Below are 19,137 nucleotides of genomic sequence, written 5' to 3'. Positions count from 1 at the left end.
TATAGATCACAAATACAGAAGAATGCAACAAAAAGGCTTAAGTGTGGCTGACACACAGAACTACTGAGTAGTTGAGTTTTGTGCATTATTCAAATTTTAGACAACTGTTGACTTCCAAATTTCTAAGCAGTGGCCTAAGCAAGTCCCCTGAGGTTCATATTTAATGTTTTGCTGCATTTTGGGAGGTCTGCAAAAGGTATCCCCTACCTTTAAGACCAGGGAGCCTTCCACGAGACTGTATGGCAAGCCACCAAGGCAAATAGAAAATAATGCTCATTTTATCTTGTTTTCTTCCTTTCTGTTCCTTTGCAAGCTCTACGTGAAAATCAGAGATCTTGCAAAGTTTGAGGGTAGAGTTGTATACAACAAACAAATGACAAATGCATGACACAGAGTGATTACCAAATGTCCAGCTGTCGAAACATGACAAGATTTTAATTCTGTGATATCATAGAGAGAGAGAAACATTGAGGTTTTATCCTCTTTCTCTCTCTCTCTCTCGTTCTCTCTTCACATATCATTACAATCTCAACCTTGATAACAAATCAACGATTGTAACTTGTACACTGTGCCAGCATAATGGCTCTTTAGACCTGAATGTTATAATTCTGTGATAAATATTCTTTTTCACTTTACGAATATTTCTCTCTAGTTCTGATATTCTTCCCATAGAAACCTCTACTCTCTGAAAAGTCGATATCAATGGCAGAAAGCATTTCTTTATATGAGGAACAATACTGTTTTACTGCACTGCATGTACAAATGTTGTTTGTCTATTAAGTGTACTAGTACTCTTCGCAGAAATGTTCGAATTGTGACCAGACAGTAGATGTATCACTTCAAACTTTGCATTACAAGTAGGTTAAACTATAGATAAACATGCTTGCATAAAAATGGCATAATGCATAAAACTTATCAGTAAGCAAGAGATATGAAATACACCAGATATCCAGGCAATTCTCTCCCATATCATATAAATGCATTTTCTGCTCAGTACACTGATGACATGTGATACAATCTACATTCTTGTGCAACAGTATGACTGACAAATTAATGATTATATAGAGTATGTCCACAGTTTGTGCATAACACAATGCCTCATTCTCCAACTGACTCTTTGAGAAAAAAGACAAAACAAAACAAAACAAAACAAAACAAAACAAAACAAAACAAAACAAAACCTCCTATTAGCAGTACCTTAACTTTTGAGATACCAGCAGTTCCATGCTCAATATCTGCAAAGTAAAATATAACATACTTTACTATATCCTGGTTTTCAAGTATAACAAGAACACCAAAGACCAGCTTTGTGGCATGGTACATTGTACATAACACAGCAATAGACAATGACCCAAGGACAGTACTTTTGAAGTCAAATTCAGGTTTTCGGGAACATGAAGAACAGCAGAGTGTAGTGCATGATTACAGCACACACACCGACTGGTCAATATCATGGACTACAACATGCATCCCATATCATGGTAAGACAGGATGAATTTCATCAGAAATGGTGGCACATAGAAAAATATATTGAATAACCAGCAAGAGAACATGGCACATGTGCATGTATTGAGAGACCCCACCCCTACAGTATATTCCTCTGCCTGGAGAAAACAAGAGGCTCTAATCACACGAACATGGGCACAATATATGTGTGCATGGCGCATGTCACATGTACAAAGTATGGCATCCTTGCTGCATGGATCTGGGGCCTGATTCAGGGCCCTGGAAGCTCTACAATTATAGATGACCTTTGATGACCTTTGATGCTACAAGTATCTTAGTCTCATGTTTTGAATCTACATGTACAGTTGTACATGACCAGTCAGTCCGCAGCGTGTGCGATAATGAGGCACGAACGACAATTTTATTCAGAATCACGTTTACGCAGTTTGTGCCCTTGAGACTGACGAGATTTCGCGATACTTTGCGAGAGTTTTTTGCAGAGGTCGCAACAACAGCTTTCATAGCTTTCGCAGTGCATTGTTTGACCCAGGATGGTTAGTTAAGTTATAGAGCTGATTATGCTCATTAATTTGACACATAATTTCCCTATTTTTGATGTCAATATAGTAGTCCATTTTAGCATCAAAGTAAACGATTATTTTGCCAATGTTCAAGAAGCTTTTAGATCATAGTTTGATGTTTTGCTAGTTCCTGACTGGTATTAAAAATAGATCTCCGTAATTTCTTCGATTTCACAATCGTGAAACTTGAGCGAGTATGATCAATTAAAAAACGAAGAGGGGCACCATTTTTAAGATTGTGAATTTTCCTGTTGAAAACAAGGCAAATTATGTTTTCTTACTGGAAGTGGGGTAGTGAATGAACACGCGTGGAATGTGTTGTTGATACCCAGACATTGGTCGTGGACAATGGCCAGGACTGGAATGTTTCATGAGGAATTCCACTATCACAGCTAGTCTTTGTTCATTCTGAAATGTGGTGTGTGCAAGCACATGGAAACATGTGCTTACTTCTTTCATGTGCATGCATTTCACCCTGTGTCAAGAAGTCAGACTAGCAGTGCTCGGGGCAATCCACATGAATAATTGATTAAGCATTCATGTGCCTTGCAGCAGAGCTCGGAACAGGTGACAGCCAGGTCCATTGTTCAGGGTCATTGTAAGTGCACACTCACATACACATCATTGGTTCCTGTGTAAAGTTCAAGTTTTGTATAGAGAGTGAAAATTCGATCACAATCTGGAACCTAACATTTAAAACTCACAGCATTGAGTCAGCAGCCAATGGATACTACGCAATGCGACACGCCGCGTCTTGCGACAGATTTCGACCAATCACAGACCCGGAATTCCGGTGCGAATGCGAGGATAATCTTTTTAAACTCGACGCTAGACATGTCTCTGAATTTTGCTAGTTCCTGACCCGTATTGAAATGAAGATGGGAAAACGTGCCCTTATTGTGATGCTATATACTTTAGCGGACATAGTCTTCACCATATTTTAGAGGGGCATGAAAGATTTCAGGTTAGTTTTTTTGGCGTCAAACGTGAAGGAATATTTTTGAATACAATACCGAACTTCGAGAGGGATTTTGATATTCTATATTCTTCTTTTCCGTTCATTTTGATCATGAGCATATTTGCTTATGTTTTCTGTTTCAGTCGATACTAAAAGTGTCGAAAACTGACAAGAAATACTCGTTCTACACGGATTTATTCATGACCATGTATCTGCTCATTACGTATGCAAGCACCGCTCAGCCGTGCATACGACTTGAATAAATACGTGCGTTTTCGCTCGCGCTGCGGACTGACTGTGACAGACCTTAAGAACTCTAAGTTGGGTGAGAGAAAGCTAAAATTTATGTGGGAGAAAAAAAAGAAACATCTTAAGTGGGAGACATACATGTACACCTAGAGAGGGAGATTTTGAAAAGATGGCCTCAAAGCGGGAGAAGTCCAGCCCAAAGTGGGAGAGTTAGACTTCCCGATGTATTCTCCATGACCCCGCATGTCTGTTGTGCTCATGGCTGTTACCATACAGATCTTTCTCTATCACACACTTCTGCCTATAGCATACGTCATACACAATTAAATACTCCTTTATTGCTGAAGTCAAACCAGTCCTACCAGCCCGCCTGTCTATAATGGTCACCTGCTTTGCGTGGCCACTACAAACTCTCACAGGAAAAAAAAAAATAGACCCCACAATGCAGTGGCCGCCTGACTATGACACTAGCCAGAAGCCACCTAATTTGTTGAACCCCTTGCACACTTTTTCGCTATCATTAACAGGTTTGACTGTTCTACGTGTACATTCAACTTTGACTCTAGCATATAAAAGGTGTATAGTCATGGTGAATGCAAACATACACTGAGATCGCTCTCACCAGGATATGGCTAACAGCGCTTGAATACAATCCCCACTGTACTTGCAACGATGCAAGTTTGCCCAGATCGTGGTACACTGTACTTTGTTGTGCTTGTCAAAAACAACAAAGGACATTTATTCTTTGCAGAATTCTGAGAAGAAAAAAATTAAACAAGTAATAATAATTTTGGTATTTTTGCATTTGAAACAAAACTGGCAGGTCACTGAAGCACAAGATATTAGAGTGACCTTTTTTGTCTTTCTGTCACATGCAGATCAATTTGAGAAGGATAGGCCTACCACGTACACTGTACAAGTGTTCCTAAAAGTCACTATTGGGCAGGTTTAAACTTAACCACAGGACAAAACCTTCCTCTAATGACTTGCAACATCTTTACAATTATCATTTCAACTGACATATCTTTCTGATTAATTCCCATAGAGCTATATTACTAGAATCCCCATTTTGCTTTCTGATGCTCTTTATAGCTGTAGTTTGGGGGTAGGGCAAGGGTTCATCAGGCTAGTATTCGTACATGTACATGTATACTCTATCCTGTTTGCTAATATTCACACGTACAAACGGAAAGCAAAATCATCTGTGCAGATGTGGCAAAGATATTACCATTAGGCCTCAATTGAATATGATGCATTTATCGTTGCATTCTGGGGCATTTCCTTGTTGGCCTTGTACATGTCTTAAAATATGCACATGACAGCTATGCAGGAGGCCTCCAACAAGGGTGCCATAGCAAGGAGAGAAAAAACAAACCAAACCAAGAAGGCTTCTTCTTTTGCAGGTGATGCATCACAGGTTGCTGGTCACTTAGCAAACAAAAACAAACAAACAAACAGAAAAAGCTAGAAGAAGTCATTAAATTTTCCCTAGATGCTCCCTTCCCTCTACAAATCCTTCTCCCCCCCCCCCCCCCCCCCCCAAAAAAAAAAAGTATATGAGCAATGTCTTCAACCTGCCTTCTGAGAGTCATTTGTCATTCGGTGAGGGACCCTTACAGGTTAATTCCAGGCTTGTCCATTTACTGATGGCACCATGCACCAGAGTGCAGTCAGCTTAACATACCAGAAGGGATGACAAGCCATGCATGTGATAACATTTACGATCAACACAAAGGGTAACACTTGATGCACACATCATAGAATTGTTCAGTCATAACAATGTGTAATTTACCTTGAACAGCAAAATTTTTTAATAACAGACTTCTCTGTCTACCCTTGTATTGTTTTTTTTGAAGGGCACTGTTTACAAGTCAATGAAAACGAGAAAAAAAAAATCCATTTTTAAACAGAACTATGAGGACAGTGCATAATGACAATTCAAGCTGGGCATGTATATTCTTTATGTGCAATCAAACCTACACGCTGGTGACTACAAATCAGAAATGAAGATCATGGTATCATACTAATGACGAATGCATTAAGCCCCACAGAAACCAGGAACATTCAAAGGGAATGAAATGGACTCGGGGCATTTGTCAACAGGCTGATCTACCCCAAGGCCCAAACAATTAACCAAATATATGTACCAACACTGGTAATCATTTTCAAAAAGTGGCCATTTTCTTCTTTTCATTTTTTACAAAAAAGAAAAGAAAAAGAAAACACCTTGGTGTTCTGTCACTTAAAAACATCCCGTCTTTCTGATGGGGCTGCATGTCAAATAGCACCCACTCCTCTTCATGTTGCTAACTTTCAAACAGAATATTTTAACAACTTTTGAAATCAGAACAAACTTAATGATATCTCAAATCTGATCATGCTTTCACAGAATAGTGATAATGGACACAAATGATTGATGTAGATGGTGTACACACTTTGTACACTAATATGCAATACATCATTGCCTAGAATACAAGGATATACACACTCTTCAGTGTCAGCATTGCTAAATTATTGCAATGGTTTTGGGGTGCTGGGCTTACAATGTTTTTCTTGAATTGACATCACAGGTGCACACATGATGAACACATGTGCAAATTTAGTGAAGATTTATGTGCAACAAAGGGCATACTTGTGAGACAATGACCCTACCATCTCATCTTGCAGTTGTATGCAATTAGCCTGATATCACTGTTGCAAGAAGACAAAGTGACCAATTTAGAAATTCACAATATAATAATTTTGATCCCATTAAAATTAAACTCACATCCTTGGTCAGTTTGTTTGGTGTTATTTGATCTATCTAATACAGTGAACTTGAATGCTGGAGGATCTTCAGTTTGCTGCTGATATTGATGACAGTTGAACAAAATGCAGAGCACATCATCATGCGACACTGATTTTCCTTTTGTCCCAAAGTTGCAGGGGCATCACACAGCAAAAAAACAAAAACAAAAACAAATAAACAAAAAACAACAACAACAAAAGTACATGTGCGTAAATACACCAGTCGGAGAGAAATGAAATAGGTCAAAACCAGTTTACAGCTGACTGGACATGTATAGTCCATCAAAATATACCTTTATGTAATAGAATATAGAGAGTTAAGATTACGTTGTACCTTCATATCATACATTTATTCAAATGCCTTTTCATACAACGTAACATGATTACCAACAAGTTGTGTGGTTATACAAATGTATGTACCGTATCTCTGTTGTTAACTTTATAGCCCTAAATGATATCTTCTCAATCAACAAGACATATCACAGCTAACACGATGTACCCGCCCCCACCCTGAAATAAGCGTACCCACAACAATGAACAAAAACAATGTGGTCTGAGTAAAGATGGTGGGGGGGGGGTGGGGCTGGGAATACACTTGATGATGAGTCAAGCGAAGTTGTAAACATGCATGACAATTGCTAGTACAGTTCATTGGCTGAGGCATGTCCTGAGAATGGGCCTGGAAGAGGACAGATTAATGCTATGGGCAGTCACTAAAATACAGACTTCAGAAAACCGTGTGCAAGTCAACGTTCTTAGGACTCAGCAAATTACCTTCATCTGAGTATTTATGTCAACTGAACATTTACGTCGACATTAAATTGACCTAAATGCACTAACATACATGGCTATTGCCACAGTAGCAGTTAAGGAGAACTAAAGTGTGTCAAGAAATGCAATTTGAAAACTTAGAGAGGTTGTCTCACAGGAAGAATTTCACAGGAATCAACATAAGAAAAGGCAGGGCTATGTTTGTGTTGACTTTTGGGTTGCCGAACTTCAGCTCGAGGTTTAAAGTACCATGCAGTCATGTCATAAAAATGTAGGCCACATTGGCTGCTGTCGAGCCTACTTTTTGCTTCATTTCTGTCTTTTTCCTCCAAAGGAGATGCTTCAAACAATATCATTTGCTTGGGGGAAGGGGTAGGACGGGAAACGATCATATGGCTTCTACAGTACTAAAACTAAGACTGAAGGGCATGAGAATTTGTAAAAGTGTGCACAATTTGTTGATTTGTCTGTGCCGTCTGCCTGGGCATGTGCATTACAGGGAATGGATGGGGGCCGAGGGCATTCAAATTGCTTGCTGAAGATTGTATGCACCCAAATGGCTTTATAATGTGACGTCTTAGCAACATATTTTCTATTCATTGGAGTGTGGATGGTACCATGCATTATAACAATACAGTAATCACATTGAAACATCAGAGTAGTACGAATATAACTTGTCCTTTTCAACAAGGTTTTGTAGTCTAGCAATGCACTCCGGTCATCAGGTAAAATACTGCTGGCTATAAAAATGCATGACATTATTCTAGAACTATGTGAGTAGCAAAAATAGTTGCAACTTTAAACCACAGGAGCTTCACGTATGTAGAACACATAGTAAAAACAAACTGCAGATCATTGGGTGTTTTGATCATTCATTCTATAAATGTTACTAAGCCAATTGAAAATAAAATCAGTCAGTCCACTTTTAATGGGGAATTATCACAAGAGAAAAGTGCATTGTGCTAAATCGGTGGTTTCAAAGCCACAGGCCAGCCAAAGTTTATGAGCTAAATCACACACAGGACGCATACAGTATGTAAAATCTTGTATGATCATGAAAGTAGAGAATTTTGTAGGTCTGTAGGTTAAACTAGCTTGGCATCTAATGACAACCTTGATGTGGCTGCACTATGGAGTTTTGTCTTATAGAGCTCATGTCATGCAAAGATGCAAGTTTAGGTTAAGAACTGTATATTACTGATCTGTGTACATGCTCAGCTAAGTTTCTCTCTTCAGATGGCATGACAGAAAACAACCATAAGTACACTGTACTAGATGCATGCTCTAAATCACCTCAAACCTGTGGGAAGATTCATAGTATTGGCAACTTCTAGTCAAGGCAAGATATAATTCTGAAACACAATTACGAATATAGATGATCTTTCAAAGATAAGCTTATAAATTCCTTTCAAATGTAAACATGTCTGACAGTACCTGTACAGTACAAAAGATGACATCTTTAGATGTCAATGTACTTCCCCTTTTGATAAAAGGAGTCATCAATCCATGTCATTATCTGATGAAATAGATAGCCCAATTTGCATGAAATGCATAAATCATAAATTCACAGGCATAGTCAGTTTACATAAATTTCAAAGATCAATGCATAGCTACAAATCCCTCCAGTGCCTTTGGTATGTTTCCTCGGAAGGGAATCTTGTTCTTAGAGATGCACCTTGCAGCCAGACACTGCAGTGTTGTATAATTGATTGGCGCCAGATCACAGGCAACCTTAAGAAGTTCTAGTGGTGTCTGGCCTGCATAGTTGCGATAGTCGCAGTGTGCACCGTGATCTAGAAGAATCTTCATGATCTCACTGCTGCTGTCCCCCTGCTTACCCCCATTCGCCGTTCCCGGACTGGCCATGTTCAGAGCGGCTACGTGGAGCGGCGAGTTACCATTGATGTCCAGCAGGTTACAGTTGGCCCCGCACTCCAGTAGAAACTGAACAACTTTCTTGTCGGGGAAATTGCAGACAGGGTATCGTCCCACTGAGGATGTTGCTTTGTCAACGGCAAGGTGGAGAGGGGTGAATCCCTGGCTGCCGCGAAGGTGAAGCTTGACGAGTTCATATGTCGCCTGTTTCACTTCCTCCATTTGTACGGGTGTTGCTCCATCTCGCTTAGCTACAAGACACATGAGGTGCATTAGGATGAGGAGAGTCCGGTTGAAATTTGTTGTCTCTTTCTCTTGCTGCGGCCAGAAAGGATGCTGCTGCACGCCTCGCTTCATCTCCGCGATGCCTTTCAAATACACGACTGCAACATCGCTGAATGGAACATGCTGATACACTCGCTCACCATTGCGTTCTGATAACATGTACGCGAACAGCTCAGCGAAGGAGAGAAGGCTGCTCTGTGTCATGGGATTGAGAGGTTCTAAGGCATCCTGCTGCATCTCTAGTGCATACATCCACAGCATAATGCACCTCTCAAAGTTGCCAGAATCGGCATACACGGCACCACGGTATCTTATGTAGTACGTTGTGTCTGGATGGGCTGGTCCAAGTATCCTCTCTCGTATCAACAGGGCTTGCATCCTCATTTCATCGGGGTCTCCAACCATATTATCCAAATCCTGTCTATTCTGTGCTTCTACAGTGAATTCGTAGGCTGCTACTGGCTTTGCACACTTTTGTTTATGAACAAGATGTACCCTATCATTGTATCTGAGTTCCATTGCACGCTCCCAAAAGCCAATCGCTTGATGCATGTCACGTTTCTTGTCAACAAAGGTAGCTCCAACTAATTCCAGGGCGTCAATCTTCTCCGAGCGTGGTATATCACTCAGTGAAACCAGATAATCCACTATGTTGACATGGCCAGCCACTGCCGCAGCTTTAATGGGTGTGATGCCATAAGCATCAACATCCATTTTTGCTCTGTGTTTGAGGAGCAGCTTCATGATTTCAAGGCTTCCAGACTCCGCACAGTCATGCAGTGCAGTGTTGCCACGTACACTCTTTCTGTTTACATCAGCACCAAGGTGCAACAGATACTCGGCAATCTTGTAATGCCCCTTGTAACAGGATATCATCAAACATGTGTGCCCATGGCGATTCGCGAGTTCAATGTCCGCACCATGCTGCACAAGGTACTTGACGATGTCGTAGTGACCATCAAAGCAAGCAGCACGTAAAGGGGTAGAGTTTGAGTAAGTGGTGTGGTTGACTTTCGCACCATGCTTGATCAATGTTGCAACGGTCTGATAATGTCCAGCGGCAGCTGCGCACCACAGGGGTGGTGCACCATCTATCGTTTCCCCATCAAATGTCACAGAACCAACCTGCTCAATGTCCGCTTTGCACTGCTCAATAAAGTAATTCACCACGTCTATGTGACCATGTCTGCAAGCCACAATCAATGGGGTGGTGCTTTCCACAATCTGTGACACAATCCACTTGACCTCTTCCTTGTTGAAGAGCTGGAACCATTTCTTGATGCGGCATAACTTTCCATCACGAGCTGCATGAAACACACTCACTTTGTAAAAGTCGGGATCACGGACAGCAGCAGATTGTTTCTTGGACATTCTTACGACCCTCCGGAATCACAAATCAGTCGCATCACAATCACGAGAATATTTAGCGTGGAAGGTATTCATTACACGAGTTCATACTTGCTCATTCTTCACAAAAAGTAAACCTCTGATGATTTAGTAGATGTAGCTAGGTCTCCGAAGCGACAACTTCCACTCATGCACACATCACCAGTCACCATAAAGTGTGTACATACGTAACATACATGGCGTAGTGTACGTGGAAATATAAAGTTACCTAGATTTCTGGATCTAGATTGATCAGCGAATTCCCGGCAGTTAGTAGCCAGTGCATGCGGTGCAATGACATCGGTATGATGGCGGCTTTAGCTAGCTCCGCTCACCGTTATACCCGTCCGGTCTGTACGTGAAGAATGTAGTACCGACCGTACTGTCTACTCTAAATTGACAGAAATATGTTGCGCCCTCTAAGTCAACTACTACTCGAGAGTTCTGTGATCTGGGTCCTTCCGGTAATTCAAGCAGGAACCATCTGGAAAGGGTGATGTAAATCGTATTACTTATAGTATGCTGATGATGAACATCCTATAAAAATAAATGATGCTGATAATAAGACAATATCAACATCAGCTACAGCAAGACTACTACTATTACTACTGCTAATATTAATATTAATAATAATAATAATAATAATAATAATAATAATAATAATAATAATAATAATAATAATAATAATAATAATAATAATAATATAACATGACGATGATAATGATATAGGCCTGCACAAATAAAAGATAATAATATGACGATTACTGTAATATATTCATCATTATTATTTCTATTATCATCATCATTTCCATCATGAACTGCTTCACATATTTGTTATTGCGTCTCTGTACATGTCCCTAATGCTTTTTAGCACACGCTTTTATTCACGAATGCAGTTCTCTTTTGAGCGACTCTTCTGTTACACACCAGAAAACGTGTCAATTCTTTTTTAAGTCACTGCCCTTTGTAAACATGTCGGCAAGCAGTACTTTCACTTCCTACCCACATTTCAACGTATGCAATTTCAGAATTCCAACCTTGCTGTTGTTACTCTAGCTTTCATTCTCATGTATGCTTACTACATGTTTTTTGACATGTAAGTTTCTTGTCTTACGTAAGTCCTCCAACAAATGCTTAGCTAGTCTTTGAAACGACATGACTGATACGCATTCTTTTTAATTGACCCAATACCCAAGTTCAATCTTTTTTGTTCCCTGTCCCAGATTTGTTAAGTCTTTTGTTTGGCGAAGTCGTAGATTACCGGGTTCACTTGGAGTTGTTCTGCCCATCACACTTAGTTCGGAAGTATGTGGTTTTGTAATTTTAAAATGGTTATTCTTTTCTTGCTATTCATACCCACGTATCCTACTTGTTGACACCTTCCCTTCTAACATTTTTTCTCACTCTCTTTTGTTCTGTGTTTCTTTATATTCTTGTCTTACGTAAGTCCTTGACCCTGAAATTAAGTAAGTTTTTGAACAGCTGCACATTGATAGAATAATCGTTGATTTATGTCAACACATCGACAGAATATTCAGCTTTACGTGCATTATCACATAATATTATGTACATTTTTTCTCTTTCTTGCTGGTGTTAGTCTAGCATTCATTCTACACTTTCCACTCGTTTTTATATGCAAGTTTCTTGTCTTACGCAAGTCCTCTGACTAAACGCTAATGCTTAGCAAGTTTTTGAACCGATACACATTCCCTTTAATAGATTCAATGTCCAAGTACAAGCGTTTTGTTCCCTGTCACAGGAATTTTTCTCCGATTTTTGTTTGTCTTGTTACAAGTTGGGAACAGGTCAAATTCCCTCAATTCGGCATTATCCTTGTTAAGTCTTTGTCGATGTAGCAGATTACCGGGTTCAATTGGTGTTGTTTTGTCCACACCCAGTTCGGAAGTATGCGGTTCTATACGTTTTACTTGCTGACACCTTCCCTTTACACATTCTTTTCTCTCTTTCTCTTTCTTATTTTTTCTTTCTTCATATTATGTCTTACGTAAGTCCTTGACCCTGATGTTGAGTAAGTTTTTGAACAGCTGCACATTGATTAAAAAAAAAATCGATGATTGATGTCAACACGTCGATAAATTGCTCAGATGTACATGTTTTATTTCATGATATATGCACATTTTTCTTAACTCGTATAGCGTTCTTCTGATCTTCTGTTTTTATTGAATACGTCAAAGTCTCTCAAATCTTTACCCTTTCGAAGCTCTTGGGTTTACGATGTATTCGGTGTCATTCTACATATTCCAAGTCCACTGAGACGAGACTCTCCCCGCCGCACTTATTTCTTTTCAAAATACAAGGTGCTCTGATAATGTTCTCTCACTATTCACCCTCTTGATCGATTATCCCACTCTCTTTTTTCTCCTTTTCACAAAGGCCTACCTCATTCCGTTTATCTCGTTATAAATCAGCTGTTGATGTTTTTTTAGCACTTATTGGCGGGAGCTCTACCCGCAACTGGGATTACACCCTCGTTTCATACGAGAAATTTACCTGTACTGTAGTGTATCGTGTAAGATCAATGTCCATTATGTGTATTTTCAACATTTTGTTCTTTTCTTTTCTATGTATGTTGTGTTTTATAACGAAGTGTAAGCCTACAGAGACATTAGCCATGTTTTATATTTTCTTGATTGTTCAATGCTCCTCTTATTTCCTTGCCTCTAACTACTCTAGTACCCCTGGTTTTGCTGACAGCCAACTAGCCCGAACGTTTTGTTTGTATGCCCGTGAGAGGCACTTACCCTTCATTGTCACACATACATGGCGCCAGCCTACCATTTCACTTTGCGCAGAATCCGGTGCGGTATCTGCCGCGTCGACTTTGCTGTTATGCCTATACTGGTTTCTTCCTGTTTATAGCATCATTTGCGCGCTCAATTGTCAGAGAATTTCTCATTCAAAATGGCTGAGGGGATAAATGCGCCTTTTCATTCAGTATTGGATGATGAGTTTTTTGATCTATTTAGACCTACTACACCAGAATTTGATTTCCTAGATGATGCAGTTTCTAATTCGCATACATCTTTTTATGATAAGTTAGTTGCCGATAATATGAACTCAACAGCTGAAGAAATGCAGTATGATTTTGATGATTTAACCCAAGCCCCATTACGTAGTTATGTTACTATGAATCAATTTAAAGAAATTCGAAAGGGTTTATGTAAAGACACATTTTCGTTGATACATTTGAATATAAGAAGTTTAAGTAAGCATTTTGATGAATTACAGTTATTGTTGGATAACCCAAATAACCCTTTATTTACAGTGATAGGACTAACTGAAACGTGGTTATCTTCATGCCCCAAACGATCTTTCTCGCTTGAAGGATATAATGTTTTTGTGAATAACAGACCCGATCGTTCTGGTGGTGGGGTTGCCTTATATGTTTTAAGCAGTTTTGAATGTATTGTTTGTGAAAAGTTGAGCAAAATGAATGACATTGTGGAGTCCCTTTTTGTTCAAATTAATGTTCCTGGTAGTAAAAATATTGTGATAGGTATCATTTATAGACCCCCAAATTCTAATAACAAAGATTTTTTATTATATCTCACCGAGTTGCTCACAGATCCTTTATTTGCTAACTCAGAGTCCTTTATACTCGGTGATTTTAATATTGATTTGTTAAAACATACAACAAACAATATACCGGGTGAATTCCTTGATACATTCTTATCCTCTTCTTTTTTACCTCTTATTTCCAAACCAACTCGTGTTTCTAGTCATTCGGCTACTTTGATTGATACTGTTTTTTTGTAATTTTTTAACTCTCCCAGATTCTTCTATAATTAATTTTTGTCTGATATGACTAATTATTTTCCTGTTATGACGCATTTTAAGTATAATCATATTAATGTTAATTCATTTCATTGTCAGGAAAGGCGTAGAGTATAACTCAAGAAAACTTGTTTTCTTTTTGTGCTTCTTTAGAGATAATGCTAATTAGAAATGTGTGTTTGATACAGATGACATTAATTTGTCTTTGAATAATTTTTTTGACGTTTTGAATAATCATTTGGATATTTGTATTCCCAAAAGAAAATACAAACGGGGGAATTATAAAACAACACCATGGCTTCCCTGGATTACAAAGTCCATTTTGAGATCTATTAATAGAAAAAATAAATTGTTTTATTCATTTAAGATGAAAAGAACTGAGCAAGCACGTTTGAAATACACTTCATATAAAAATATACCCTCACAAAAATATTACGTATGGACAAGAAAAATATTATCATAAGCAATTGCAGAGATATAGATATGATATAAAAAGTACGTGGAATGTATTAAAACAAGCTATGAATACATCCACCGAAATCTCTGGTATATCAAAAATTCGATTTGATGACAAGATTATTGATAATTCTCAAGATATTGTAAATATTTTCAATAAATATTTTACAACTATTGGAGAAGATATTACTCAAGAAATTCCCAATACTGATAAACATTTTACTGATTTTTTGAATCAGTATAACACACATTCTATATTTTTTACTCCTACCACTAGGTATGAGGTTATTGATATTGTTTCTGGTTTGAAAAATAAAAAAGTGCAGGTTATGATGATAATAAGCAATATGATTTTAAAAGGAGCAATATATTCTATTGTGGATCCTTTGGTGTATATTTTCAATTTGTCAATGTCAAACGGTCAGTTTCCGGAACAAATGAAAATAGCAAAAGTTATTCCTATATTTAAGAATGGTGACAACTTGGATATTAGTAATTATAGACCTATTTCTTTATTATCTTGTATATCAAAAATCTTAGAGAAAGTTATATATAAAAGAACAATGAATTTTTTGAAGACGCATTGTGTTCTAACAAACTCCCAGTTTGGTTTTCGAGAAAAGCATAGCACCTCTCATGCATTTTTGAATTTTATTGATAAAGTATGCTAGCACATGCTGTAGATAATCACTCTCATTTGATCGGTATCTTTCTGGACTTCTCCAAGGCCTTCGACACCATTAATCATAATATATTGCTTTATAAGTTGTCCCGCTTTGGTATACGTGGGAAGGCCTTGGAGTGGTTCAGGAGTTATCTAACTGATCGTAAACAATATATTTCAATAAACAATTATAACTCTGATATGAGAGAACTAAAGTGTGGCGTGCCACAAGGTAGTATATTGGGGCCGTTGTTGTTTATTGCTCATATTAATGATTTATGTGCTTCTTCCCAAGTGTTATCATTCATACTTTTCGCCGATGATTCAAATGTGTTTTATTCACATGAAGACCCAAATATTCTTGTGCACACAGTAAATGCGGAGTTACAAAATTTACGAGATTGGATATAACGAGCTAATAAGCTGTCCCTGAATATCAATAAAACCAAGTATATGTTTTTTAGTAACACTTTAGATAATTTGAATATGGATATTTATTTTGATGATACTGTTTTAGAAAGTGTTTCATATACAAAATTTCTTGGAATCACAGTAGATAATAAACTTTCTTGGAAATTTCATATAGATTATGTTTGTAAAATTATTTCACGCAATATAGGCGTCATTAACAGGTTCTAATTGTTTCTTCCCCAACATTCATTATTCATACTGTATTCGTCTTTGATATTACCTTATTTAAATTACGGAATCTTGGCATGGGGAAACACGCATCAAACATTATTAGATAGGGTTTTATTGTTACAAAAGAAGGCACTTCGAATCATTTGTAATGCCGCTCCTTGCTCTCATACAGCTTCTTTGTTTTCTGAAAATAAGATTCTGAAAATTAAGGATTTGTTTTTATTTCATTTAGGACAATTTATGTATATTTATAATAATAACTGTCTTCCGCTTATATTTGATTCTATGTTTCCTCGTAAACTGACATACCATAGTTACCCAACAAGACAGTCTAATGAATTTCATTTGCCCCTGCTTAGAACTGTGTTAGCTCAGCAGACATTTATATATACAGGCCCAAGATTCTGGAACTCCCTTAGTCCAGGCATAAAAAATGCTCCTTGTTTGTTTTCATTTTAAAAAAGATTGAAATTATTCCTTCTTAAGTCTTATAATGTAACAGAAAGAAATTAATTTTGTTTGTTTATCTTTTTCAGTAAGTAGGTTTTGTAAGCACCAGGATGCTATTGATTTTTCATAGGCTTGTTAGGTCGCGTCTTTCGCGGAATTCCGCATCGCATCCCCTGTTTTTCCTATTGCAAACTTACGTGCCTTCACAGAACAGATAATGTGTTCTGCTATCAGCAATTCCATACAATTGTATATATATCACTTTCTCGTCGCTTTCAACGCTCTACACTTCTAATATGGCTAATAGTCTCTGTTGGTTTGATCTTGAATGTACCGATTGATCTAGGCTTTTTGTTCTTAGCTGTCTCGTCTCTTTACTTGTATTTCTGCTTCTTCCCTTTCCCCTTTTCCACTTCTTTTTTCATCCCGCACACTTGTAGTTAAGTTTTCACCCTTTTTTTCTTCCTGTGAGGTGCCCACGTTGTACAAGCATAGTCTTTTGAGTGGGTACCTCCACTTTTTTTCGCAGAATGTATAAATATGTCTGTATGAAAAATCAACGGCGTAGCCAGGATTTCATCTTAGGGGGGGGCGGTTAGTCTGCGAGGGAGCGAAGCGACCGAGCCCGAGCGAGCGGAGCGAGCGAGGGGGGAGGGTGTGGGAGGGGGGTGTCCCCCCTCCCACGGTAAGAACTTTTTGCATTTTGATGTTGTAAATGGTGCAATTTGATGCATGCTTTTGCGCGTTTTATCGACGTGAAACAGTCCCACTTGTTTAAGGTAGCAGTTTATTTTGATGTAGATTATTATTGAACAATTTGCCTATAAAATGGTATAATTTAAATACACTTCTTGTATTAATTCTTTTCACTGAATATCATGAACGCGACTGAACCCGAGCAAGCGGAGCGAGCGAGGGGGGAGGGGAGGGTGTGGGAGGGGGTGTCCCCCCTCCCATGGTGAGAACTTTTTGCATTTTGATGTTGCAAATGGTGCAATTTCATGCATGTTTTTGCGCGTTTTATCGACGTGAAACAGTAACATTAGTGTAAGGTAGCAGTATATTTTGATGTAGATTATTATTGAACAATTTGCCTATAAAATGGTATCATTAAAATAATCTTCTTGTATTAATTCTTTTCACTGAATATCATGAACGCGACTGAACCCGAGCGAGCGGAGCGAGCGAAGGAGGAGGGGGATGGTGTGGGAGGGGGTGTACCCCCTCCCACGGTGAGAACTTTTTGCATTTTGATGTTGCAAATGGTGCAACTTGATGCATGTTTTTGCGTGTTTTAACGAGTTGAAACAGTCCCACTTGTTTAAGGTTGCAGTATATTTTGATGTAGATTATCATTGAACAATTTGCCTATAATATGGTATGATTTAAATACACTTCTTGTATTAATTCTTTTCACTGAATATCATGAACGCGACTGAACCCGAGCAAGCGGAGCGAGCGAAGGGAGAGGGGAGGGTGTGGGAGGGGGTGTCCCCCCTCCCACGGTGAGAACTTTTTTGCATTTTGATGTTGCAAATGATGCAATTTGATGCATGTTTTTGCGCGTTTTATCGACGTGAAACAGTAACATTAGTGTAAGGTAGCAGTATATTTTGATGTAGATTATTATTGAACAATTTGCATATAAAATGGTATCAATTTGAATAATCTTCTTGTATTAATTCTTTTCACTGAATATCATGAACGCGACTGAACCCGAGCGAGCGGAGCGAGCGAAGGGGGAGGGGGAGGGTGTGGGAGGGGGTGTCCCCCCTCCCATGGTGAGAACTTTTTGCATTTTGATGTTGCAATGGTGCAATTTGATGCATGCTTTTGCGCGTTTTATCGACGTGAAACAGTAACATTAGTGTAAGGCAGCAGTATATTTTGATGTAGATTATCATTGAACAATTTGCCTGTAATATGGTATGATTTAAATACACTTCTTGTATTAATTCTTTTCACTGAATATCATGAACGCGACTGAACCCGAGCAAGCGGAGCGAGCGAAGGGAGAGGGAAAGGTGTGGGAGGGGGTGTCCCCCCTCCCACGGTGAGAACTTTTTGCATTTTGATGTTGCAAATGATGCAGTTTGATGCATGTTTTTGCGCGTTTTATCGACGTGAAACAGTGACATTAGTGTAAGGTAGCAGTATATTTTGATGTAGATTATTATTGAACAATTTGCATATAAAATGTTATCATTTTGAATAATCTTCTTGTATTAATTCTTTTCACTGAATATCATGAAAGCGACTGAACCCGAGCGAGCGGAGCGAGCGAAGGGGGAGGGGGAGGGTGTGGGAGGGGGGTGTCCCCCCTCCCACGGTGAGAACTTTTTGCATATTGATGTTGCAAAATGGTGCAATTTGATGCATGTTTTTGCGTGTTTTAACGAGTTGAAGCAGTCCCACTTGTTTGAGGTTGCAGTATATTTTAGTGTAGATTATTATTGAACAATTTACCTATATTTAAATACACTTCTTGTATTAATTCTTACACTGAATATCATGAACGCTGTCTGTTCAGCAATCAAACAGAAAAAGCATGCACACGAGGTTGTAGATAGGGGCATATCCCCTCCCACACGAAGGGGATTTTGCGTTTTCAGACCTGAAATTCAGCGATCTGGTGCAAATTTTTGGTGCAATACTTTTTCATCGAAGTGTTAAAATCACGGAATTTAGCTCTTATTCCGAATGTGCACCATCTGTGTGTCAGTGTATAAAGTCTAGTGAGGTAGAGCTTAGGGGAAGGGGAATTCCGCCTCCCGCTCGCGGAGCTTTTGCGT

The 19,137-nt window shown here is 38.7% G+C and overlaps 1 protein-coding gene across 1 annotated transcript; it reads right to left on the bottom strand.

The window, feature by feature from the left end:
• Positions 1–6,949: 6,949 nt before the first annotated feature.
• LOC139719789 (protein fem-1 homolog C-like) lies at positions 6,950–10,579 on the bottom strand. Its single transcript, XM_071631174.1, has one exon. The coding sequence runs from the start codon at positions 10,321–10,323 to the stop codon at positions 8,392–8,394; it is 1,932 nt and encodes a 643-aa protein (XP_071487275.1). The 5' UTR covers positions 10,324–10,579; the 3' UTR covers positions 6,950–8,391.
• Positions 10,580–19,137: the final 8,558 nt, after the last annotated feature.

The sequence above is a fragment of the Diadema antillarum genome, unplaced genomic scaffold, assembly GCF_040938485.1.
Source record: "Diadema antillarum isolate AM-2024a unplaced genomic scaffold, OU_Dant_1.0 scf00000115, whole genome shotgun sequence".
Classification (NCBI taxonomy): domain Eukaryota; kingdom Metazoa; phylum Echinodermata; class Echinoidea; order Diadematoida; family Diadematidae; genus Diadema; species Diadema antillarum.
The sequence above is the reverse complement of the archived record's forward strand: the minus strand, read 5'-3'. Positions and strand labels throughout refer to the sequence as shown.